The sequence below is a fragment of the Eubalaena glacialis genome, chromosome 10 (assembly GCF_028564815.1).
Source record: "Eubalaena glacialis isolate mEubGla1 chromosome 10, mEubGla1.1.hap2.+ XY, whole genome shotgun sequence".
Classification (NCBI taxonomy): Eukaryota; Metazoa; Chordata; class Mammalia; order Artiodactyla; family Balaenidae; genus Eubalaena; species Eubalaena glacialis.
Genome location: NC_083725.1, coordinates 76,738,589 through 76,765,913, shown reverse-complemented (window position 1 = coordinate 76,765,913; position 27,325 = coordinate 76,738,589). Strand labels below are relative to the sequence as shown.

At 47.9% G+C, this 27,325-nt stretch overlaps 1 protein-coding gene across 2 annotated transcripts in view; it reads left to right on the top strand.

Moving 5' to 3' along the window:
• The window catches only part of GALNT18 (polypeptide N-acetylgalactosaminyltransferase 18), a 346,810-nt gene that overhangs the window by 305,474 nt on the left and 14,011 nt on the right, over nt 1-27,325 (top strand). Inside the window, exon 10 of one of the 2 annotated variants that reach the window (XM_061201464.1) lies at nt 26,426-26,590. In XM_061201464.1, coding sequence (XP_061057447.1) covers nt 26,426-26,590 — 165 coding nt within the window. Of the gene's footprint in view, nt 1-24,527; nt 24,903-26,425; nt 26,591-27,325 lie in introns of those variants that run through there. The other variant, XM_061201465.1, reaches the window with a different exon arrangement.

Here is a 27,325-nt window from a genome sequence, read left to right as displayed (position 1 = left end):
CCCTCTCTGCTTTGTAATGCTTACGATCAATAACACAACAGGTAAACTTTCTTTTAACAAATCTATGTGGAAATGTGCAGGGTTGGTGCTTATCTAGATCACTGACCAAGCGTCAGGTGTTTCCTCCATGGGATGATGGCTGTCTGTTCAAGCAGAGGCTGCCAGTCTGCCAGCTGCAGGTGATTCAATATGGGGCAGTCTGTGTTGTTAGGAGTGTAGATTCTGGAGCCAGCTCACCTGAGTCCAGATGTCAGCTCTGAAACTTTCTAGTTGTGAACCTTCGGGCAGGTTTTTTGATTTGGGCCTATTTTTTTAATCTGTAAATTATGGATTAATAACGGTATATACCATAATGGTTGTTGAAAGGATGTAATACATTTAAATAGTGCTCAATAAATGTTAGCTATTAGTATTGCTTTAATGATAATATTATTATTATTACTGCTCATTGAGCCTTGCTCAGTATAAATACCCTCAAGTTTCTAACTCCAACCCACATTGGACTGACTTTCCTTGACCTCATGTGCCATGTGCTGTGTGTTCCTGGTCTGGTCAAAGCCAACCCATAGACTACGAGAGCATTTTGATATAGCAGCAAAAATGCAGTGGTGTAGGGGCGAGGGCAGTGAATGGGGCATCAGGAAGCCTGAGTCCTAGACCTGGTCTTGCCACACATTTGCAATGTCACCTTAACCCTCTCTGGGCCTTTATTTTGTTTTATTCTTTTACTGAGGTGTACTTTTACACTAAAGTACACACATCTTAGGTGTACAGTTCAGTGAGTTTCCACATTTGCAGACACTGTACAGGCACCACCCAGATCAAACTCATCATCCCAGTGGGCTTCCTCATTGCACCTCTTGGTCAATACCTCTACACAAAGGTAATGACAATTCTGATCTCTAGCACCATTGATTATGTTTGTCTGGGTCTGTATTCTTATCTGCAAGCGAGGAAGTTGGACTGGCCATCTCCAGACCCAACTCTGCCAGCTCTGACAATCTGCTTACCTCGGATTCTTTTGTTCTGAAATTCAGTTGGCCTGGGAAGCTGTGAGTTTGTGCTGTGCTTACCAGGAATTCTGGGAGTTGCCTTCCCTTGATGCTTTGTAAATCAGCTTCTTGATGTGGAGCTGCAGCAAGCAGACTTGGGTCCCCCTCCCCGTTCCCCACAGAAGCCTCGTATAAGTGGGCTGTATATGGAACACTGGGCCCAGTTGCCCTCTCCTACCAGGCCTGCAGCTGAGGTGCACAGCCCAGAGGTAAGGAGGCTTGAGACCAGCCTCAAAACACACACATTTCCCAGAACAGAGAGGTATAGGTACTCTGCTGTGGCAGGAGTTTGTTGAGTATGGCCTTCCCAGTGAGTTGGGAGAGCTGGGGAGAACTGGGTCATCCTGGAGATGGGCTGTGTATCCTTGGCGGGAGTTCATCCATCCACTAGGGGTGGACATGGGTACAGGGGTAAGCGATGGGTGAGGAGGCAGGGCCTCTGGCTCTCAAAGCTTCCCAAAGGCATCCACTAGCCCTTAAGAATTTCATTGGCTCACGGAAGAGACGAGAAAAGGAGGAGCTCAGGGATATCACCTTAGTACAAGGTCAGGGTACATCTCAGAAGGGGACTGTGGACAGATGCAGGCCTCAGGGATACTCTGAATCTCCCAGACGTGGTCCAAATTAAGTGCTCAACATGCATTTCCAGGAACATTTTCCCCTCCTACTAACAGCTCTCGGCAAATCTCTTGGTACCATGGCCACAGAGGTCAAGGAGAACCCAGAGAAGTTCACAGACAGGACTGCCACATCCAGTTATGCAGGTTGTGCACTGTACAACTCCAGAGGAGGGATGTGGCACCTCACATTGTTGTCTGGGGAACAGAGACCTGCCCGAGGTGACAGTCTTTCTGGGCTCTGTTATGAAACCTCACATGTTCCTCCCCGAGCATCACACTTGATAGGAAGCATAAAAATGTTGAAAGGCAAATGATGAGGTATAGAGTGGTCAAGAACCAGACTACCTGGGTTCAAATCCCAGCCTTACCACTTACTAACCCGGTTCGCTGGATAGGTGTCATAACTTCTTTGTGTCAATTTCATAACCTATAAGGTAGAGATTATAGTAGTTTCCACATTTTAGGGTTGTTATAAGAATTAAATAAATTGATGCACGTAAAACACTTAGACAACAAACCTGGTACACAGTCATTGCTTACTAAATAATAGATAATTATTACCAGATTGGTAAAGAGATTCAAGACCATGTCCTTACGAATGGGAATTGTTTAGCCTGGAGAGGAGCAGATTTAAGAGAGACATGAAGCTTCCAAACTTATAAGGACACAGATTTTTTGAGTATAAAGGAAACTTTTCCCAGTCATTGGCTCAGGCAATGGTGACCTCTCCATCATCAGAGGTGTCCAAGCCATGTTTGGCGGGCTCCAGGGGCATTGTGAAGGGTTTCTATGTCATGTGGATGCTTAAGCTGAGAAATCCCTAAGGGCACTCCCACCCTGAAGTTCTATGACTTTTAATTCATTACCTTTTTAAATTTTTCTTTAACGAATGAGAGTCCATAATATGCCAGATACTGCTCTTGGCCTTGGGAGACAGTGATGAGCCATATGGAAGTCACTGCCCTCACGAAGTTGCCATTCTAGTGCTGGAGACAGACTTTTCTATATTATTTCATCCTCAGTCTTCAACCCAGCCAGGGCTTGAACTCTTTTCTTTCTCGGGAATTATGTAGGTGGCCACAGTTGAGCTGCATGCCTTGGATTTCAGCCAGGCAAGAATGGTGAAGGAGGAAGAGTACAAGAAGGCAGGACTGCGACCTGGCCAAGTTCATCCTGCCGACTTTGAGGATGAACGTCCCTTCGTTGTTTCCTTCTTCCAAATTTCTAAGTTTTTTTCATTTGGGGTTTTAAAACCAGAGAGAACCTGTATCAGCCAGGTAATAATCAATCCCCAAACCTCACTGGCATTAACCAAACAAGTTAATTTTGTCAATTCAAAAAAGTAAAACATTTTACATTAAACATTAAACAAATTAAAATGAACAAGGGATAAAAACGTATTTAACTCGTTAATAAGGGAAACAGTAAGCAGGTACTGAAGATATTTGAGGAACTCAGTATCTGTAAGCATTTTCTAAAAAAGAGTGTTAGAATAAGATTATAGATTAGATACAAAAGTAGTTAATGTCCTACAGGGAAATAAAATCATAGCCTTTAATGTCATCTTTTCTACCCAGACAGGAATCTAGAAGTTAATGTTTAACTTCATAGGGTCCGGGTACTAATCAAAAGGTAAATAACAAAGTCAAACACAGGTATATTCTCTTGGAAAATTACATACTCTTGGGTGGGCTTGTTAGATGATGCTCCAGTTATGATATTGAAAGGCTAGGTAACTTCCCATCCTTTTTTGCCTTATTTCCAGGTTTTAGGTAGTTCTCTTAGTCTTTTCACAAAGTTGGCTAAAGGTGGGGTGACTCTCCAGGCCCTTAGTGACTTGGGTACCCTTGTGGATTCACAGTCGAAGCACATGGCCTTTCCCCCCAGTTAATTCCTAGAGCAGCCATAACAAAGGAGTGCAGACTGGGTGGCTTAGAGAACAGAAATTTATCATCTCACAGTTCTGAAGTCTAGAAGTCCAAGACCAAGATGTTGGCAGGGGCCATGCTCTCTCCGAAGGCGCTAGGAAAGGATCAGTCCCAGGCGTCTCTCCTTAGCTTCTGGTAGTTCCTTGGCTTGGAGCAGCATAACTCCGTCATCACATGGTGTTCTCCCTGTGTGCTTGTCTGTGTCCGAATTCCCCCTTTTTATGAGGATGCCAGTCATATTGGATTAGGGGCCACCACTCCAGAATGACCTCATCCTAACTTAAATAATTACATCTGCAGTGTAATTATTTATTATACTTATTTCCAAATAAGGTCACATTCTGAGGTACTAGATGTTAGGACTTCAACGTATGAATTTTTGAGGTACACAATTCAACCCCCAACACCCCCAAAGAGGAAAAGTGTGACTAGAAACCTGACTTCTGTGCCTCAGATGAAAAGTGCCTCACATCACTTTCTGTCACATTCGATTCACCAGAGCTATCACATGGCCCTGCCTCACTAGAAGTTAGGGTTTTTTGGGTGCCCAGGAAGCCTTGTCTCTGCCACACAAACGTAGGTATTTTCTAAATCACTTGCTCCTCTGACAAATAAGAAAACAAGAAAATGGCAACTGGGGATGTGAACTACTTGCCTGGGGTCACAGCACAATCTACTGGCCAAGACAGGGCTAGGAAGGATGCCTGTATTTTGTGTTCCATTTTCTCCTCCAGTTTCATTCATTCATTCATCAAACACATGCTAGGTTGTCTTTCAGGAAGTCCTCATATTTTGGAAAGTTTCATTTCCCTTGAAGAACAAATTTGGTCTAGTGATAGAGTGGCATTGTAGAGCAACTTATAGTGGGGCCCAAAGACATCAGAGACCCAAAGGCAGCTTGGATGAGGAAGAGGGGCGGGGTTCACATCTGTGTTTCAACGCTTTGAGAGATTCTGCTTAAACGTTGTTTAAAAAGTTCACTCTGATAGCATTGTGATATTCCCGGGTCTCAGAGAAGGCCTTGGGTAGGAGAAAACCTAGTGTAACTAATCAAATTAGTGAGGTGAAGTTGCTGCAAAGCATGCTAATTGGTTAATGAGTAAACGTAACCATTTTATTTAAATTAGCAGCAAATTTCAAGCAATCCTCAAAATAACTGAGAATATTAGCCCTAATTAGTGTAACAGCCTGGAAAATTTCTTCTGCTGGGAAAAATGCAACAATCGATCACTCATTCACTCACTCATTCCTTCATTTGCTCATTCAACAAACATGCATTGAGTATTATGTTAGGCCAAGAACTGTGAGAGGCAGAGACAGCTTTACCCAGGTCCCTGACCTGGAAGAGCCCCGATCTAGAGAGGGAGTCGGACACTTAGAAATGACCGTTTATACGGTGCAACCTACAGCCCCAAGCCACTTTCTCATTAGGCCATCAGAGGAGAAACGGGACAAGAAAAGCTCTGGAGACCTCATCCATTCTTTCTGCCTGAATCTTCTAGACTGTAAAAGACACGGGGAAAAAAGTGCTTTTTCCACAGGAAGGTAAATTTTTGGCTGTAGAAGAAGGAAGATGAAAAGAACTTAAATTCTTTCTAAAGTTTTTGAAATACTGAAGCTGCCACGTTTATGCTTCAGGAAGTGCTTTTTGACTCAAGGTATAAACATTAGAATTGAGTTGAAAGAAGTCTTCTATTTACCCCGGAGATGAATTCCCTGTTAGATCAGGCAATGTGTTTAAGAGAAGTGTGGAATTGTAGATGGAATTTGTTGCCTTTGCTTTTTGGAATTTCTAGAATTTCTTCATTTTTTTCTCACTTGGCTCTCCATGCATATACACACACATGCAGAGAGAGAGAGAGAGACAGAGAGAGAGAAATGAGTGAGAAAACTAGCTTATTTCTCTGTCTGCTAATCACTCTCTAGAAACTGCCATCCCCACGTGGGGTCATGATAAAGCCATCACCCCTGGCCTGGTTGGCAATGCTCCCACGGCCAATGCATGCAGCATTAGAGGCCCTTTATGGACTGTGCTTGCACCCCCAGAACTTTCAAGTAACATCTGAGAGACAGTTGAAAAAGTGTTACTTTGTGGGACAAGAATTTAAATCGCCAGCCACTTCTCTGCAACCTTTGGCAGACTTCTTCACTTCTCTGCGATTTTTATCTATAAATAAATGAGAATGCCAGGCACCAAGTGGTTGTGAGGTTTTGAAAAACTTCCCTGAGTTTGTTTCTTGGATCCTCATGTGTGGTTTTATTGCCCAGGCATCAGCTGAGGACTGTTAGTTTAGGGCCCTGACTGGATTACGGTCTTGGGGGAGCCTTACCCTGTCCTGAAGCTCTGGCTGGCCATCTCCAGCTCTGCATTATTCGGGAACTAATCCAAATAGGATTATTTGGATCTCTTCATTTTCTTAATACATCCTCTGCATTTAATATTTTATTTTATATTTCTTTGAGCTTCGGAATGCTAATTTGATCATTTTTTTTTTGTAATTCTATAAATTGTTAACTCTTCCACTAAAGTAGAGATTGACTATGGTAAGATACAGAGCAAAATAGTCCCTTGTCTCTGACCCAAGAATCTTGTGTTTTCTACCAGCATCTGTGAGGTTAGCTTGTTAGTAGGGTGAAGTCTCAGATCCTTCACAATTCTTTATTTTAAATTGAAGTATAGTTGCTGTACAATATTATATGTTACAGGTGTACAATATAGCGATTCACAACTTTTAAAGGTTATATACTTCATTTATAGTTATTATAAAACATTGGTTATATTCCCCATGTTGTACAATATATCCCTGTAGCTTATTTTATGCCGAATAGTTTATACTTCTTAATCCCCTACCCCTATATTGCCCCTTCCCCCATCCCTCTCCCCACTGGTAACCACTAGTTTGTTCTTTATATCTGTGAGTCTGTTTCTTTATGTTATATTCACTAGTTTGTATTATTTTTTTAGATTCCACCTATAAGTGATATCACACAGTATTTGTCTTTGTCTGACTTATCTCAGCATAATACCCTGCAGGTCGATCCATGTTGCTGCAAATGGCAAAATTTCACTCTTTTTTATGGTTGAGTAATATTCCATTGTGTGTGTGTGTGTATAATGTATGTGTATAAAATATATATATTATATACAGATGTATGTGTATATATATATATGTATATATATATATATATATCGCATCTTCTTTATCCATTCATCTGTTGATGGGCACGTACATTGCTTCCATATCTTGGCAATTGTAAATAGTGCTGTTATGAACTTGTGGTGTGTTCTATCTTTTCTAATTAGTGTTTTTACTTTTACTTTTTTGATAAATACCCAAAAGTGGAATCGCTGGGTCATATGGTGGGTCTCTGTGTATTAGCCTCTGAGCTGTAGCCTCACACGTTTCCAGGGGCCACCATTCCTGTGGGATACAGAGTGAGTGGGGCCTCTGGGGTGATGCAGCGTCTAGCCCTGGGACTCCCTGCTTCTTGCACATCCTCTGGACAGCCATCCCTCAGCTCCTCCCCTTGGCCCTCTCACTTTCGCAGTGCAGGCTGCTTGTTTGAGGGGGTAGCTTTTGCTCCAGAGGGCCCAGGGCAGTGATTGATGCCCTCACAAGCTTGGGGTCAGGGGAGGCTGGGATCTAGGCCCAGCTCTGCCCATAGCACATGTGTGATTGCGTCCAGTGACTCAGTCTTTCTAACACCAGTTATAATCCATGAATTGGGGCTTCACTAAATTAGTTATGAGGGCTCTGATGGCCCATATGTGACAACACCTAGCCCAGTGCCTAGAACATGATGTTCGGTGTGATTATGTCACACTCGAGGGCAGCCTCTCCATGGGTGCAGAAGGGGAGCACTCAGGGCAGGAAGAGCAGGCTGACCAGCAGTGCTGCTTTCTCTCTCAGCACCGCCTCCCTTAGATCTGGCTCCTCCACAGGGCGTGGCCCAGGTGACCATCACAAGGCTCCGTCTCCATCACAGACACCCACTGGGCCCGCCTGTGAGTATCTGCCTGGAGCTGGTCTCACGCTGCTTTAGGAAAGTACCCCATTGCCATTTCCCTCTCAGTAGTTGCACGCCGAGCAGAGCCGTGGCCCTGACACGTCAGCTCAGCCCGGGACACAGGCACACAGGTGTCCGTGCTGCAGTGGTGACCTCCTCTTTCCCCAAGCGATGCTGAACCCTGGGCTGCTCCCGCAGCTCCAGTGCTAAAAAAAAAAAACAGGAGCCCACTTGATTTGTTTTTCACTCCACACGATATGTTCCTCACTTCATGTCCAAACTCCACAACTAGTGTTGAAAACAGTGAGTTTTGTGTGACTTTTATTAAGCTCGCACAGGCTGGGAAGGAGCGGTCATTGGTGGCCCCGCAGTGGGCCAGCGATGAGGAAACCGGTTCCAGCTCACGACCCAGACAGAGGCTGAGCTTCCCACCACTTACCTGCCGTTCTTGGAGAGCTTTGCCTCTCAGGCCTCGGGCCTTAGGGATGGGTCACTGAGCCAGCATCCAAGGAGCTGAATTTGGAACCCGACTTGGCTTTGTGGTCTCTTACAAGTCACTTCACCTCCCTGAGCCTCAGCTTCCTGATCAGGAAAGCGGGGGTGGGTGCTGAGATTTAAATCAAGTAACAAACTCCTGTGTGCCTGGCACCAAGCCTGGCACGGAATGGGGCTCAGTAACGTTGGCTTCTTATTCTAATTAGGGCAATCTCTCAACAGTTTTGGGGAGGTTGCTAGGCTGCCTAAAGATAATGCTAACGACAGCTTACGTTTATTGTTTACTGTTTCTAGGCATTTTTCTAAACGCTTTGTGTGTATAATCTCGGTTAAAACCCTCAAGAGCCCTGGGAAGTAGGTATTGCTATTACCCCATTTGTACAGGGGAGAAACTGCTCACATAATTACCAAGAGGTAGCACCTGGCTTGAAACCCTGGTTGCCTAACGGGGAACCCACGCTCAGAGCCGTGACTCAGGACTGCCTCCCTGGTTTCATTAGATATGTGGCCTCCACTCTCAGGAAGTTCTCTGGACAGAGACAGGACAATAAGCCCCCACAGTGTGGTGTGATGAAGGCTTGGCACCGAAGAGATGTTCAGGGCACACTTGCTGGATGAATAAAGGCTGCGGTGAGAATACAGGGAGGGAGTAGCCGATCTAGCCAACCACCAGGCATGTTCTTCTTCTTGGGATCTAAAGGAAAACCGAGTTTAATTTGAAAGGACTTACGGCAGGGTCCAGAGACTGGGCTGAAGGAGAATTGAAAATACTACCCAGTCAACTCCGTCCTTCCCACCCACCGTGGGCCAGGCCAGGGAACACAGGCGAGTCAGCTCTCTTGACTCATGAGGGCTCTCTGCACGTGCCCTTGCCTGTGGAGCTCCTGCTTTGCCCTGAGGAACTGGGACGACCATCTCCCCATAGGATGCAGACCCCGAGGATGCTCCAACTGTACTGTGCCATTTTATATAAGGGACTTGAGCATCCGTGGATTTTGGTAACCGCGGGGGTCCTGGAACCAATTCCCCACAGATACTGAGGGATAGCTGTCTGTATAAATGTAATTGTCATCACAGTCGATGGATATATACGTGAATTGGTGTACTTGTTAGTGGTCTCTCTCCACCACTACATCGTAAGCTCCTTGAGGGCAGGCACTTTGCTTTGTTCTCCAGTGTATCCCTGGTGCCTAGCACACTGCCTAGCGCAGAGTAGGGTTCAGTGCACCTCTGATTAGCAAATGGATCTGTTCATAAAGTTGTTCATAAAGACTTTTAGTGAATGAAGGTAGTCTTCATAACACGACCTCCTAGCAGCCTGCCCAGACACACTGGCTTTGCCGCTTACCAGCCTTAACCCAGAAGCCTGACCCTTCATCTGTAAACTGGAGTTAAACTCACCTATCTGATAGACTCTATCAGATAGAGGTTTTGTGAGGGTTAAATGGAGAAATACATAGGATGCTCAGCACTATGCATGGCACACAGTCAGTCCTCAATTAATACATCATCATTGCTGTTACTTTTATTGGTAATATGAGTTATTATTAGTCAAGATAGGCTCTGGCAGTATCTGTACTTCTTCATTTAGACCTAGTGTCTTTTCATGGAGACCCAGGGATTGGAGCTTGAGAGATGTGCCCTCCCCCACTGGGATGGAAGCCAGATCCTTGTCACTTTTCTCGATGAGGGCCAGTTGCTATGGGTACAGGTTGGAAAGGAGCGGGGGCTTCTCCTGCCACCAACTCTTGCTGGCACACAGAGCTGGCCTGCCTTTCCGTTTGACCCCAGCCCCATGCAAGAGAGATTCTCAGACCCTAAGGGTTGTCCTATTGGCAGGACTGTACTAACACCCTCCCCCCCGGCCCCGGAGCTTTCTGTAACTCACTCCCCCACTCAAGCTGGTTTTGCACAACTGCATCCAGGAGAGCCCGGGATAAGAACAGCAAGCCAATGACAGAATGTAAGTTACAAGCACTTCATCTCAGGAGATGGACTGCTCCTGAACAGACACGTACAGTTCCCCACCTGTCCAAAGACACTCCCTCTTTCTTTCATCCATTTGGAGCAGGAAGTGGGGAGGTTTCCCCAGAGTCTATATGAGTGCTCTGCATCCCTTTGCACAAAGCGCCAGCCATTAAGAAGTGGGCCGCTCCTTGCTGCTGTTTCTAAGTAGGGTGTCAGTGGCATTTTGGGTAGGGCAGTTCTTCATTCTGTGGGACTATCCTACTCAGTGCAGGATGTTTAGCATCCCCGGATCCTGACCACCATCAACGCTGATGTGGAACCAAAGCATCCCCCGCGCACTTCCAAAGGTCCCCTGGAGGCGGTGTTACCAGCCCTAGCTAAGAGTGTGACGAAGAAGGAGTATAAGAAATAGGCTTGGGACTTCCCTGGTGGCACAGTGGTTAAGAATCTGCCTGCCAATGCAGGGGACAGGGGTTCGAGCCCTGGTCCGGGAAGATCCCACATGCCGTGGAGCAACTAATTCCGTCGTGCGCCACAACTACTGAGCCTGCGCTCTAGAGCCCACGAGCCACAGCTACTGAGCCCGTGTGCCACAACTACTGAAGCCCGCGCACCTAGAGCCCGTGCTCCACAACAAGAGAGGCCACTGCAGTGAGAAGCCCGTGCACCGCAACGAAGAGTAGCCCCCGCTCGCCACAACTAGAGAAAGCCCGCATGCAGCAATGAAGGCCCAATGCAGCCAAAAATAAATAAATAAATTTATTTTTTTTAAAAAAGAAAGAAAATATCTAAAAAAAAAAAAAAGAAAGAAATAGGCTTGGGGATTTGGGAATGGCTGGTGGCATTGAGTGGGGATGTCTGAATTGTGTTTATATCAGGGAAGCTTAAGGATATGCTTGTCTATTTCAAGAAAGTGCCTAAGTAGACGTGTTCAGAATATATCATGGGCCGAAATGGATTCTTATATTAGATTTTCCCAACTAACTCCATTGTCACTACACTGCCTTTGTCCCAGCTGCTTTTCCTGAAATCTATTCATTGCTGCACATTAGTCCTGCCAGCATCGAGTTTAAGTGGAATCCTTGAGGTTAGCACTGTGTTAATATACTGGGAATTTCAGCAGAGCTGGGCTCTCTAAATCAATCACCAAAACAGCTTTTTTTTTTTTTTTTCTTGCTCAAAAATACGCTACGAAATGCAGAAACATGTGTGGGAGTGGAGGTTGACTTGGGTGAAGGACACACTTAAAAGGAAAATTTCGTAACTTTTTTTTCTGCAGGAAAAAGGTCTTAATTCTTGCAGAACTGGGCTACAGAACACATTTATGTCTCTGCAGTATCTTTAGCTCCTCAGAACATCCTGGGCTACTCAGAAGTCACTCAGTAATGTTTGCCTGGGGCATTCTAGGTACTTAACAAATACGTGTTGGATACAGGAATGACTAAATTCATGGAAAATTTAAGCCTTTTAAGTGATGACCATGATATGGACTGATCAGTATTTACCTTCTCAATCCCCCTGGGGGTTTCTAGGGTGTCAAGTTTCGCCCTGGCACCTACCCCTGGAAAATGAGGACAGCTGATGCCACGGGAGCGTTTTATCGCCCATGATGTAAAAGCCAGGAGCTTGTGATGGGTCTAACTTGCCCACTTCTGTGATTTTTCTTGGAGTTACAGAAAGCTCCACCTCCAGGAAACGGGTGTGGAGAAGGTGTATGAGGCTGCAGAGGTGGGGTTTACAGGGTGTCGAAGGCAAAAAGGATGAGGAATTAAAGACTTGAAGGTGCTGGCAAGGGGTTGACGGCAGGAATGTGAATATAGCCTTTCTAGGGACCTGGAGAGGCCAGGAGGGAGAGGAAGGCAGAAAAGGTTATTATTCCAAAGGTGTCAGTTAGCTTGATGAGCAGGCAGTTGGGAAGTAAGAGAGGACGTAATCAAGATTAAGATTTCAGGGGTATAGCAGTTCGGGCACTGAGAGCTGGGGTCTGGATGTGAATGGCCCTCCTTGGAATTGAGGCTATGGTGCAGGTTGGGTCATTCGTTGATTGAGACTCTGAAATCTTGCTGGTGGGACGTAGAGGAAGCTGTGAGCCTGATGCCAAAGACCTTGATGGATGCGGTGGGCTGCCTGGTGAGAACAAAGTCGGCAGAGCGTGGTGGTGTCTAACGTCTGATGCTTAAAGAGGAGATGCTTTTATACTAGAATGTAGGAGCTGAGGGTGGAAGCAGTGCTGCAAGGAGAAGAGAGTGTCAGCTCCGTCTCATGTCCCTGATGAGAGAATCAGCAGGTTCAAAAGCACACAAGAGTGGCAGTATCCTCCAGGAAGAGCTATTTTGGAAGGGACAATGTGGGACTGCATCCTGCAGGCCTGTAAGCCTTGTAGTTGCCCAGCCTCGAGACCAAAGAAAAAGCCCAGAGACAGCAACAGAGACATCAGTGGTTCATTGGGCAGGGGGATCTTACACAAAGTGTCCTGGAGCAACGCCCCAGGGTGTGTAGCAAATGGTGGACGGGACATGGCAGCAGTCTTTGCTGCTCAGAGGAGAAGGAGGCTACCATTCATAGGGCAAATTGATGTCAGGTCCGCTCATCAGTTTCCAGGGGTTAATTAAGCCCTATAATTAAGAGGATTGGATAGTCATGTGAGTGAAGCAGGGACTGGTCGAGCAGGGGATGTACAGAGAGCAAGAGAACAGCCATCTTTAAGGACCTAACCATACACGCAGGCAAAGGCCCTGTCTTTGAAAGACACTGGGATTTTGATAGGTGTTTTCAGAAGACTCAAGGTGAGGCTTAGGAGGGAGGCAAACAAGGGAAGATTAACCAGGAAAAGAAGCACAGAGCATATCGGGGTGAGAGAGGGTGAGAGAGCCCCATAAAGACAACACAGATTAAACCTTAGGTACACACTTAGGCCCCATGGGAACTGGGAGGGTGGGAGGAAAGGGATGGCAGAATCAAACTGGGGGAACCACCTCCCCTTTACTGCAGCCACTGCAGTCACCCTCGATCCCCAGCTTTTGTGCTCAGGACAGAGCACCCACTCCCAAAGCTCTCTCCATCCCCACGGCAACAGAACTCTGTCCCCATCACGTCACGCTGCTTTCAGTCCAGGATCAGCAGGGCTCCATGGAGCCTCTGCTCTGCCACAGAAAAGGGGTCAGAGTCCCAGCTGCCAAGGGGAAAAGAGGGCCAGGTCTTGGAGACCTTGAGAGGTCAGGGAAGCCTTCCTGGAGGAGGTGCTGCGCCTGGACCTTAAAGAAAGAGGAGGATGGTGGAGCAAAAGCAGAGTAGGAAGAGGGCTTCAGGAGTGGGGCACAGGTGGAAAGGGGTGGAATCGAACCTTCCTTTCTTTCTTTAGTAAAGAGCAGGGTAACACAGTGGTTGAGAGCTGGGCTTTGGAGCCAGGTGACCCGAGTTCGGCTCCCAGCTCTGCCACTTGCTGTCTGTTCATTTACCTCTAATTCTGTTTTCTCACCTAAAAATGGAGATGATAATACACCCACTTATGCCGGGTTATTTTGAGGATTAAATAAGTGTGTTTGTAAAACAGCATCCCTGATCAGTACACTTTTGCCACATAGCAAACTACCCCAAGATTTAGTGGCTTAAGACACATCCATTTATTTAGCTCAAGATTCTGAGGGTCTACAGTTTGGGCTGGACTGTGCTGGCCCTGTCTTCTGCTGGTCTCAGCTGGGCTCCATCAGGCAACTGTGGCCAACTGCTGGTCAGCTAGTTGAGTCAGCTTCTGGAGGTGAGCTGACTGTCAGCTGAAGTGAGGGAGCTTCTGGGCCCTGTGTGGGTCATCATCCCAGGCTGCTTCACATGATGGTGGTGACAGGGGTTTCTAAGAGCAGCAAGAAAGGGCAAGCGCAACCGCACGAGTGTTTTTCGGGTCTCTGCTTGCATCACGTTTGCTATGGAAATGTTGTCAGGGGTCAAAGAAGTTACACGGCCAAACGCAAACTCACCGGGCAGAGAAATAGACTCCATCTTTGAAAGGAGGAGTAACAAAGTCACATTGCAAAGTGGTTCATGTGCAAGGATGGGGAAAATCTGTAACTATTTTTATAATATATCACAATGCCCTATTGTGTTCAATTTGTATTATTTCATTAATTCACTCATTCATTTGTTCACTCATTCGTGCAAAAACAATTACTGAGTACCTATCTTGTGGGATGGCAAGAAGAGGAATCCCCAAAAGAATGGCCTCAGTTTCCTAGTCATAGTGCAATCCATCTGGCATTGCTGTCCGAGGTCTGTGACATCCAGTAAAGACATGAGCTGGACCTTTTTTCCCAGTAAATCAGGGTATACTCTTTCCAGAGAAGAGGGAGATGAATTGGGGGATGGTGTTAGAGCAGGTGAAATAGAAAGATTTATATTTGCAAATTAAAATGAGATACCAGTATTTCATCCCCAGGAAGTCCATTTTCCTGGGCTAACTTCTCCCTGCTGGATCTTAACCCACACGTTTTTATTACCGTGATCTTTCCTCCATCTTCCAGATCACTGAGGTTGCTGGTGAGTCCAGATCTCTATTGACCGCATGTTAAAAACTCTGTTACACACACACACACACACACACACACACACACACACACACTCCCCTGGGAACATTCTAAGATCTTCTCAATTCAGTGCAGGGTAACAGCTGTGATGTGCCAGCAAGGGACTAAGCCCCTCATTGCTTATGGGGGCCAGGTAAGAATTAGACTGTGTCCTGGGGGCAAATATTGAGAATCTTATCCTGGAGAGAGAATCCTATTCTATCCAAAATACTAATCTACAAGGCTGCAAGGAGGGTGTTGTCCAAGGTACTGGTCCAGAACTAAGTAGAGAGAAGCTTAGAGGACCCTTAGAGTAAGGAATATGAAACAGGCACCAGGGAGGGAGCCTGGGTGGATGTCTGAGCTGGAGCTCAGTGTCTCTGGAATAGTTTAGTAACGCATTCATTTAATCAACTGATATGTTTTGAGTATATGTTTCATACCAAGCACTGAGTTGGATAACAGAGACAATAGTTAGCAAGACAAGCACGGTCCCGGCCCTCAGGGATCTTGGAATCTGATGGGGAGAGACTGATGTTACAAGAGCATGACTAACGGCTAACATTAACCAGAACAAAGTCTGTGTAGTCCCCCATCAACCCTATGCTGTGGGTACCATTATTATCTCTTGCTTTTACAGATGAATAAATTGAAAGAATGAATGGCCAAGTAAATTGTCTACAGTCACACAGCTAACGAATGATGAGACTGGGGACGTGAATCCACAGTCAGTCTTTCTTGAATCATTCTCCTTCCCCTGCCCCACTAGATCAAGTCCTCCTGGTATATATTTTGCAAGCCCCTTTTACTTGTCTTTAAGCGCACGCGTCACGTTTTGTGATTCTATTTGTGTGTGATTGTTTGGTGAGGAAGCACAGCAAAATAGGTGTGTCAGCCAGTTCAGGCTTTGTTATGCTCCAGGAAGAGATGACCTCAAAATCTGAGTGGCTTACAGTAACAAACATTTCTTGGTCTCGCTACATATCCAGGTCTTTCTTGACCTCATCTTCCTTTCGCAGTGCTTGTCAAAAACAGCCAACAGTAACAAAGGCGTGCTCTACATCAAAAGCACAAGCTCATTTGCCATGTTTTGTCTACCAACTTATTGCAGGCAACAGCTTTGCCAAATATTTCATCGCTGCATAAAAGAGATCACCATCTTTCCAGGCTCCGGGGATGGTTCCTCACCACCCACTTTCTGGCCCCAAAGTCAGTGTCTCACATTCTAGGGTTTGGCACACACCCCTTCATCTAGAATCGATTTCTTTATCATTCAGCTTAGGCTGATGATCCCCAAATCTCAGGGGCTTAAACCAAGAACTGCTTATTTCTTGTTCGTGCCACATGGTCATCACGGTTCAGCTGCAGCTCTGTGTCGCTTCACCTTTCCTGGGACCAGAGGAGAAGCTCCCCTCTGGGACGCTACCAGTCCAAAGGCAGAGAGCAAAAAGAGACATGGCAGATGTCACGATTGCTCTTAAAGCTTCTGATTGGAAATGACACGCGTCTCTCCTACTGACGTTCCATTGGTTAAAGACACGTGGCCAGGTCTGACACTAATGATGCAGGGATGTGTCAGAGCTCGGTCTGGAGGGAAGCACAGGAGCGGCCTCACAGGACAGGGCAGTGAATCAATCTGTTAGAGGCGTTAAGGAGCGTGCATTGACTGTCACAGGCAGATGCAGAGTTGGCAGACGCTGTGTTTTGAAAAGAGGAATGTCAGGGCACATTTTCCTAGGTGCACGTGATGCGCTCCATCTTAGCCGTTTGTCAGTGAGTAGATGGAGGTGGTGGTAGATGAGCAGACACAGCTATAAAGAGTTTTGAGCAGCACCTTCCAAAATAGGGGCACACATGGCACCAGCAGGCAAATAGCAGGTGTGGGAGCTTTCTTGAAGATGGAGAATGTACAGATGAACAAGAGAACTGTATTTGTACTTGGACAACTGGACTTGATGGGAAGGAGTAACACCCGTCAACAACAACAACTAAAATAAATACAGGTAGTTTAAGCTAAAAACAAACGGTTGGTGCTATTAGAGCAACCCTGGGGTGATTCATTTATAGACTCGAAGAGAGGGTTGCCTGGGGAAAGGCAGGAACAGGGCAGCTCTCAGCAGTACAAGTTCACAGATCTTCTCTAGACAGTTGCCCTAAATGTGTCTTAGCTGTAGTACTGCCTCATCTCTGTGTCTCTCCGTTTCATGTTTTAAATTCCTGGGAGAAGGGAGCCTTCTTGGCCCCTTAACAGCCCTATTTTCGCCAGTGGGCAGGTGGTAGAGTCACAGAATACAAACTACTGGGGGCCCAGCCCTGACCAGAGCCATTCTCAGAGGAGATGGGTCATTGTCATACATTGCGGGCTCAGTCCTGCCTCTTCACAGCTGCCAGCCCCAGTCCCTGGCTCTGCCCCCTCCCGCCTTGTTCTGATAGCAGCACACATCCCACGCGCATCCTTCCTCTCCGTGACAAGCCCAGGTCTGCAGCCTCCGGGGCCTGACCCACCGCACTGGCCATCACTATTGATGGGGCCTCCTCTGTGCTCCGGCCCTCGGCAGCCTGTTTCTGCCTGAAGTGGCCTTCATCTGCGGCCTCCATCCGTGTTAGAGGGCTCCGCTGGAGAGAGCTGCCCAGGCAGGCGTCTGTGTCAGGTGTGGGGTGCAGGTTGAGAGCAGGGGGAACGAGGAAGGAACGGCAGCAGCAGATCCTGGATGCGGGGCTAAGGTCCAGGCCGGGGCGGTTGGCAAGCACTGCTCCCTCAAGACAGACACCAGAGGCTGCAGAAAATGAGGGGCTTAGCCAGCAACCCCAGTCCAGGGCACCTGTTCATTGTCTTATCCTGGACCAATGCTGATCTTACTTCCCCATAACTTGAGCTCCCTCTGCAGCTCTCAACTTCTCCACTTATACCCACACGATTGATAATGTTCAGATACTCAGCCCACTCCCAGGGACTTACTAGGGCTGTGTGAACCTCCAGGCTCACTAGCTTCTCACCCCATGAAGAAAGCATACCGGCATGCAAATGAGTGAGATATTTCCTTATCTTATTAAAAAAAAAAAGTCAGACATTCACAAACTTCGGTACTTTATTATTAAAACAAATGACTTGCTTTATTATAAGAAAGAATAAACCTTATACACACATGATATCTACATTCACCCTGTGCCTAAGGACCACTGGGCTATATGACTCCATGATCCTTTTGCCTCATCCCCTTTGGTAATCTGGAAAGGTCTCCTGTATCTTCTGTATTAGCCAAGACTCTTGGTTGCAAGTCACAGAAACGCAACTCAATCCAACTTAAATGCAAAAGAAATTTTATCATCTCATGTAACTGACAAATTCATGTCTGTTCTGGCTTCAGGCAGGGCTGGATCCAGGGGCTTCAATGACACTTTCGTTACTCTCTCTCTCTCTCTCTCTCTCTCTCTCACCACCATTTGACTCTGGTTCCTTTTATGTGTAAACTTTGTCTCTCCTGTACTAACAGGGGAAGGGGCTTCTGTGATTTACCTCAGGAAAAAACGCAGCAGGTAACTCTGGACTTAGAGCCGTCCAGCTTGACCCTACAAACAGGAAATCCAGGGGGCACTTTTATTGGCCCAGGCTGGGTCATATGCCTGTCCTGAAACCAACCCTGGGCCAAGGCAATGGGTTACTCTGATTGGCCAGCCTGTGGATCAGGCCTACCCATCTGACCAGGGTGAGGCAAGGTGCTGTTATAAGAAAGCAAATAAAACTCTCAGCATCAAGAATCCTGCAGCCGTCTTTTCTAGTTCGTCTCTGGTTTCTCACTGGTTTCCATGCAGAAGCCCAGAGTGACCCCTGTCACCTGGCTCTCTCCTGAAGCCGAGGGGCTCACAAGGACGCACTGGGCCCAGGAGATACCAGCAAACACAGGAAGAGCAAAGAGCGCAAGCTGGGGGATTAGGATTGCTGATGGGGCTGGCTGGGCAGCACACAGCCCCATAGGTAGTGGTACAGAGGTGACACCTGTGATGCAGGCACAAAGTCTGGAATGAAACAGGAAAACACACAGACAGCTGGGAATCGAAGGCAGACTTTCTGAGCCTGGCAACAGTGCCCACGCTGCTTCTTCCACTGCCTGGTTCAGGTGCACAGTGGGAGGACCTAGCTTAGCCTTTTCTATTCGGTCTTATGTTCAGAGACCACACCTCAGTCCAAAGCTCTACTCTTCTCCCAGCTGCCCTGCAGGCTCACAACAGAACTCTTCCAGACAGGCCTGCCGAGCGGCCTGAGTCACCTCTAATCCCAGCTCACTTCCAAGCCCCGTGAATGTTGAATGTCTCAGAGGACTCTGAGAATCCCTCAAATGTGCTAGCAAGTGGAGGGCCCATTAATCTGAAATCACAGCTCCCCACAGCCTGCAGGGTGCTGTCCAAACTCTGCAGCCCCCAAGCTGCTTCCCCAGCCTCACCTCGCCACCCCGCATCGGCACTCTCTTTTCCCAAATGGCAATGCAGTGCCGAGCCTCTGTGACTTTGCTTATCCTGTTCCCTCTGCCAGAGGTCCCTTGTCCTGGTCAGTTATCTGGACAAACTGCTCTCTTCCTAAGCTGTTCTCAAAACTCATCACTCACTGACCAGCTCCGGGTAGCGTTCATCACTCCAGCTCTGGCCCAGCACTTTGCCTGCTCCTAGTCTGTGCTAAGCCTGGCCAGGAGGCTATTCTCTCTGCGCTTTTCAGCATGGCTGTCTCCCCTCCAGGCTGAGAGCTCCCAAAGGAGGCCATGCCTGGCCCCTCTCTGCTCCCCAGTGCCCGCCCAGGCCCATACCCTAGACGGCACCAAGGAGTGTTTGCTGAATTAAACTGAGTGGACTGCTGTCTAGGGGCTGAGTGCCAGTTACAAACCTGGGGGTTTTGTGTGCTTAGCCTCACCTGTTGCCCCTCCCCAGGGAAATGGGCTCACAAGGGGAGGGGGTTTCTGAGCTAGGGACCTTGCTCTCCACAGTTACGAATGTTTACAAATGTTTCCATTCCCTGTAGGTACCTGGTCCTGTGGTTAGTGAATGTAAGATCATTTTGGAAATGACTCCCCTTCGTTCCTGATTTAGCATCAGTGCCCTGCAGCCCTCAGCACGGTAACCTCTGTGTCGAGGGGTTAATGACCAGTAAGCAAACCCTTAAATCAGCCCGCCCTGTCTGCAGCGGGGCCAGAAGCTCCTACTTGGTAAAGCGGACAAAGACCATTTCTAGCACACATTGCGGATGTCACAGTCACCACGCAAAATTGAAATCTAAGAAAGCAAGGCTCTGCTCCTTCTCTCCCCGGCCCCGCCATGCCCACACCCTGCCTGCTGTTTCCGTGAATCCTTACCCACAGGCCTACTGGCCAGGCAGAATCAGGGAGGGGAGGCCAGAGATGAGGGGCATTGAGGCAGGGCAGCTGGACCAGCTGCACCCCATACACACACACACTGGGTCTCTTCTCGCCCTCCAGCCCTGCCTGCCTGTTCCTGCCCTGCAGTGCCTGTGGCCAGACTAGAGGCTTGATGAGCATTTTAACCCTCACAACTACATTCTACAGGTCAGGAAACTGAGTGGCTCCCAGCTAGGCAGTGAGGGTGGAGGCTTGACTTGGAAGCCCACCAGACCACCCTTTTCCTAGACCAGCAGTTCTCAAATGTTCACATATATCAGACTTAATTGGAGGACTTGTGAAAACACAGATTCCTGAATCCTACTCTCAGAGTTTCTGTTTCAGCAGGTTTGAGATTGGGCTTCAAAATGTGCTTTTCTAACAAGTTCCCAGATGATGCTGGGACCACACTTTGAAACTGTTGTCCTAAACAGTGATGCATCCCAACCTCTTGCCACCCTCCTCAGAGTCTTACAAACAATGCCCTGAAGATAGATCCCGCTTGCCCCCCACAATGAGAAGGAGGCTTGGAATCCAGGTTCTGTCCCTACGTTTCCTCCCTAGGCTGTCAGAGTCCCCTTGATACACCTACTTTTCCACCTTGGCTGCAGACTGGAATCACCTGGGCTAAAACCCCAAGCCTAGGCTCTACCCCTAAGACTGTGATTTATAGTTTTTAAAGCTCCCCAGGTGATTCTAATATGCAGCCAAGGTGGCGAGCACCGCCTGAGTTTGATTGCATTTAGGGCTGTGTCCTTTTCACGCCTCTATCCTCCCCCATTTCATTTGCTCACAGGTCTTTCTCCTCTCCCAGTGCACACCCCCTCCTCCAGGGAGCCCACCCTTCAGGCCACAGGTTGGTTCTCCTTTCAATGATCTTTGCCAACCCCCCCATTCTGATACTTTGTAATCACCCCATTACAATTCAACCCCTAGACTGTCACTCCCCTGGTGTGACCCCCAACCCCACAGAGAGCTGGGCTCTTAATTCTTGGTTGGGCTACAACCGTCCTCCAGGGTACAGATCCCCTCTAAGTATCCAAAGAAATGACTGCAAAGACCCCACTTCACCCTGGGTCACTTTTCCCATGAAGGCACCCTGAGAATAGAGTTGTTTTCTCCCTGTTCCTGAACCTCTTGTAAAGAGTGTCCCCCTGTGGCTCTCCCCCTTCCACCCCCTCACCACTCTCCAGGCTAAGGAAGATTTTAGCCAAATACCACCACTGCCGCCCCATCTCCTGACGAGAGAGTGTCTCTGTCTCCAGGATACCTCATTTTTCAAGGGCACTTACTCAATAGGCCGGCAGTGTTGCCAAGGAAACGTGGCTTAATGGAAGAAATAAAGCCGCTCAAAATCCACATGCCATTGTTTGGAAGAGAGCCGGTACTTCTGTTGTACCTTGAAAATGTATTATTAAGTAATCTAACCAACCCCATTCAGCTCCACGTTCCTGATTTGCTGGGAGGCCCTCTCCACCACCCCTGCTCCCCCTGCCCATCCTATGACTCCCTGGGGAGGGCTCCAGAATTTCCATAGCAGCTAAGGTATGGTGAAGTAGGTAGGCGAGTCTGGACAGAAGAGGAGATTGAATGACTGGAACATATGTAAACTGGCCATATTAAAGAATGCAAGGGACTAGGGGCCTGGAGGCAGTTGCAGAAAGGAAGTTAAAGCTATTCACCAAATGTTCACAAATTCCAGTTGGTGGTGTTTAAGCTGACGAAGATTTACTAGGCATTAATGTCCTCCTCCTGAATGAAGGCCTCCTGGTTGACAGCAGTGGTTTTCAAACTTTTTTGTGAATTCTTCATAACATTTTGTTCAAGTCAAATGTTATGCGAAAGCCAAATAAAAGAAAGAAAGCCCAGGTTGGGCTGGGAGAGGGGCCCTAGAACCCCAGCCACCAGGCTGTCCTCCCAGACCTGACTCCCCTCAGGAGCCCATGAGACCCCTTCTTGGAGTCTGCGGGACTTAGGGTGAACAATCTGGTAGAAATGACCTGGCAGTTCCCTTGCTGGTTCCGAGGGATGAGGCCCTTGGGGAGCCTCACTCCTGTGCCCGAGCCGAGGGTTGGGACTCGGGGGGAGGTGGTGCCCCAGCTCCAGCCCAGGCTGAGGGGAGGCCCATCTGGGCTGCTCCACCCGGGAAGCGGGATGAAGGCCCTGAATTGCCAAGATCTCAGCCTTCCCTGGAAACTCCCCCTAGTCAGGGAGGGGAGAGAGCAGCCATCTGCCTGTGCACCTGGCAAGGTCTTCAAAACTTTCTTAGCCTCGGTTTCCTCATCCTTACAGGTGAAGGTGACCGCAGGTGTGGAAGGTACCTGGGCATACAGGTGTACAAAACTATGTTGGTTTTCTTCCCACTCTTCTCTTCCTGCGGTGTTTCTCCCCCCAGCAGCCGTTTCTGGCAGGGAGGTAATATTTCATACAGTGAGGGCTGGAGCCTGTAGAAGGCTGTACTCAGTCTCTGACAGGGGCAGGTCCCTCCTCCAAGCCTGCCAGGTAGAGAAGGGATGCTGAGCACACCTGGCAGGGCGCCCACCCGCATCCTAGAGGGTGGGGGCCCTCGCTTGCCTGGGAAATGAGGTAACAGAGCAAGCCGAACCTGCAGCCCTGGGGGTCTTTGCCTGGCCTTCGTTCTGTGGCCCTGAAGGCAGGAGTGTGCACCCGGGGGCACTCCAGGCTTCCTGGCTGGCTGTCCAGCTCAGCTATTAGTCCTTACTGCTGACCCCGGCCTGAGGGGGAGGAAAATGCCCCCGGCGTGAGACCCGAGATACCCATGTGTTTGTCCTTTTCCCTTGTTGGTGATTTTTCTCTTTCAACCAAAAATGTCTCCAGACATTGCCAAATATCCTCTGGTTGGCAAAGCCAGCTCCACCCCCCCGCCCCCATGGTGAACCAAAATTCTAAGTCATTTCTTGTTAAACCTCCAGGTTCCCTGTTGCTCAGAAAACATAGCTGGGCCTGCTGGGCCTGCAGGCACTAAAAGTGGGGTGTCTTGTACTGTTTCCCTCTTTTGTGTTCAGGCCATTTACTGATTCAGTCCACTGCTGGCTGGGCTTCTGAGGTGTCCAGGTAACAACTTAAGAGAATCCTCTTTGCTGAATCTCCCTGTGATCTGACCAGCTTCGTGGTTACCCCACTCAAGATGCGCTCTGTTGTTTGCCTTTTAAATAACAAACAACTGTCTGTCCTTATTATGATTTTCCCAGACTCTGGAGCAATAAACAGCTCTGATGACAGCTGTACCAGATAGTAAGTAAGTGCACACATGTCTCTCAGAGCATCTCCCCGAAGCATTTCAGAACAGCTAAGTGGATAAAACTGATTTCAGCTATTACCTAGGCGGCCACTTGTGTCTGTGGAGCCCGCCCTGGAGATGAGAGGCAGGCCCTGATGACAGGGATGAAGGAAGGGGTGGCAGTGACTGGCTTCCTGGCTGTCCTTGTCTGGCAGCCCACACTCTGGAGCTTCAGGAAATCCGGGTCCTGGCCTGCCAGGTGCCTAAGAGCTACACCGTCCTGAGGAGAGAGCATGGTGCATTCAACCCAAGGACATATACATAGCTGTGCATCTTTGCAGAGAGGCTCAGGTGGCAGGCCCATGCTTTTGCACACTGAGGGAAGGCTTTCTGGAGGTGGTGAGTTTTTATATCTATTTTCAAAGTAGCAAGAGGCAGGGTAAGCGAGTGGAGGAAGCAGGGACAGTTCCCATATCAGTGTGATTAGGACCATTATTTCCTGATATGTTAGTTTCCCCAACTTGGCTGTTAGATCATCCAGGACAGGGAACCATGGCTTTCTCACCCTCAGGACCCAACAGAGATTACTTGTTGTTGGATGGATGGATGGATGGATGGATGAGATGCCCACCTGCATCTATTTAATTTCCAAAATCCTATGTGTCATCAAATTCTCCCTCAGTGCCAATAAACTGGAAGCCACAGCAGGTCATCAGCTTTCCTTGGTGGTGAACTAAAAACCCAGGTCACACAATGGACAGTCTCAGGATTCTGATGAGAAGCCCACCTCTTACCCAATTTAGGTGATGGATAGGTTCTCCTTGCCTCTGTGTTCTGGTCACATTTCCACATTGAAGCCAGGCATTCTACATTTGGCCTCCGCTCAGAACTTTTGTCACTATGATACTTCACCTCTTTTAAGGGAAGAATCAGCCACCTTGGTAGTTTTGATGTCCATTTCCGTGGATTCACCAAACCTGATAACTTGTAAGGTTACCTTGGAGAGCAGATCCTAGCTGCAGTGAGTGTCTTCCATTTGTCTTTCCATCCTTTTTCTTCTACTTTGCAAAGCTGACTTTATGGAATGTTTCCACGGGCTGCTGTGTTGTCTGACTTCCATCTGGGTTCTGCCAATGGGCCGACCCAGCAGAAGAATGGAGTGGGGAAGGGAGGGTGATGTTGGGGTGTTTATTAGGCACCACTCACCATCACCCCCAAACGTCTCCCTCTCTGAACCCTTCTCAGAAGTCTCTCTATGTAACTTTTCTCTTACAGGTTCTGGTACCAGCTCTCTCCTCTCATCCCTTTGGGCCTGGTGGTGGCAACAGCTCCATGTTACTATCCCAAGGAACTATACTATCCCCATGGCTCCCTTACCCTATACCCACACTATTGAGAACTGTGCCTTTATTACACACCCTCCTTGGATCCCCCTACCTTGAGTGTGCCATTTGTTTCCTATTGGGGCCTTGAGTGATACACTGGCCTGAAGTTCTTCTTATGTCTGAAGGGTGACCCTGCCTGCCTCTCCACCCCTTCCCTGGACTTCTGAGGGTCAGAGAGAATACGCCCCTGAAGGACCACCCTTACTTACCCTCCTCGCTGGCACTGCCCTTCTCACTACACAGTCCATTTTATGCCCTGCACCGTGCTTTTAAAGTCCTTGTCAACCATCCTCTTTTACTAAAGCAAGAAATACTTCCTTTTACCATTTGAAATTAATCAAAAATATTTACCAGTGAGAATTTTTGTATAGATCAAGATAACAAGAGGGCCTACCCTGAATTCTAATCTAAAGCAGAGAAGTGTGGTATCTTGATTTGCCCATGCGGCCTAATCGTAGGTGGGGCTGTTAATTTCTTTAGTAATAGAGGACAAGAGCTCACAGACCCTGTGACTGCCCACTCAGAGCCCTTGTTGGGAACCACTGCCTGAGGTTGGGGGAAGTGACTGAAAACGTTGAAGGCCAAGGGTCACATGACTTTCCTCTAGACCAGAGCCAGCCCTGATCTTTGTAAATAAAGTCATTCATTTGTACTGTCTATGGCTGTGTTTGCACTACAACTGCAGAGTTAATTTTCCAGACTGTCTGGCCCTTTGTGCAAAAAAAAGGTTAAAACAGCAGCCTGACTGCTCTCCTTTGAAAGGCCTGGTTGGCCCTTGACTGGCATCTTGGAACTTGGATTGCAGGAAGGTTCCCACCATTCCCACAGACGGTAAGAGTGGCTCACTGTGCCCACACTGATTGTACAAATAATATGGTTTATGCTGAACACCTGCCTTCCTTCTGGAAGTCTGGGATTTCAGTATATAAAAAGCCTGGGTGCTGAGCCTCTAAGAGGTTCCCTGGTAGATAACCCTTCACAAGCATTATCTCAACCCCTTCCTGCTTGTGAAGGGCCATTCTCTGTGACTGCTGGGAGAGGACCCTTGGAAGCTTGTGCCTGGTTTCCTCCAGACTTTGCCCCACGTGCCTTTTCCCTTTGCTGATTTGATTTGTACCCTTGCCTGTAATAAATCATAGCTATGGTGCAACCAAATGCTGAGTCTCCTGAGTCCTAGTGAATCATCGAACCTGGGGGTGGTCTGGGGGACCACCCAACACACTGCAAAACCCCAAAGATTTGCCACCTGGCCTTTTAAGAAGAAGTTTGCCAACTCCTGTTCTATACAGTCTTAGGACAGATGGAAATTACCTATTACATATCCACCATGCCACAAGACTCTGAGCTCCCTAAGGTATGGCCCGTGTCTTTTGCTCTTTAGCTACCAGTCAAGCACAGCATCTTATACAAAATACTTATGGAGGGAGGAAGTCAGCAAGCCTGCAAATAATGGATTCAGGCAGTGTTTTTTTAAACTGTGGGTGGTGAAATCAAGTTAAAAGGTTATGGCCAATGTTTTTCAATGAAAAAATAGAATAGAAAATTGAGTACACTGCATATAGTAAGGTTAAGTTTGATTTCTTGAAAATTTTGTTTCAGTTGTACGTACGGACCAGACACTGTACCGAATCATAATGTAAAAGGGTCTCTTCTTGTCCGTTGCAGTGAAAAATCATTTGAAGGCCACTGAATTGTGGTCTCTTTGCCAGCTGCCCGGGGAGATGTCCTACAAACTCTCCCCATCTCGCAGGTCGTTAGCGTTTGACCTCGTTCTCCCCCTGCCCCCAGAACGTGTACTACACGAGCAGTCAGCAGATCCAAGTGGGCATCCTGAGCCCCACGGTTGACGACGACGACAACCGGTGCCTGGTGGACGTCAACAGCCGGCCACGGCTCATCGAATGCAGCTATGCCAAAGCCAAGAGGATGAAGCTCCACTGGCAGTTCTCTCAGGTAGCAGCCCCACCCGGAGGAGCAGCAGCGTAGAGAAATGGGGGTAGGGACCGGGGCAGGGAGGAATGGGAGGGATGGAGGAGGAGAGGGACCAATTCTCAGGGTTTAGTGAGCATCTACTACGTGCCAGGTGTTTGGTATACGTTAGCTCATTGACTTGTTGATACTGGCTCTGAGGGATGTTATTATTATTGTTGTTGTTGTTGTTTTAGTGGCATTTTATTTAACTTTTAGATATAAGGAAACAGCCTCAGAGGTGCGAGTCCCCTGCCTGAAGTCACACAGTGAGGGGCAGGGCTGGGATTTTAAACTCGGATCTCTGACTTCAAACCTCACATTTCTTCTGCACAAGCCCCTTCTCACAAGCGCAGCCCCAGTCTCTCAGGTGTAGACAGTGCTGGGTCGTCTCTGGTCTGTGAGCTGCTCTGCCTTCCTTCTCATTCTGTAGGGAATGAGGTTTTCTCAAAGGGCAGTGTCTGGGAGCCATTTTGTGAAGGGCAGTCCACACACTGATGACCATGAAACATTCCTTTATTAAGTTTCCATCAATTCTAAGGACCGTATTTATCTTCCTGCTCTGCATTGACCTAGTTATAAAATGATGCCCCGGGATCAAGACGCCAGCTTGAGATGGCCCGCAGTGACCCAGCTTTGAAGAAAACCAGTGCCTTGGCCCAGAGGCCTCCAGCCCCTAAGGAATCTGCTAAATTAGGATCCGTTTCTGCCCACAGATAG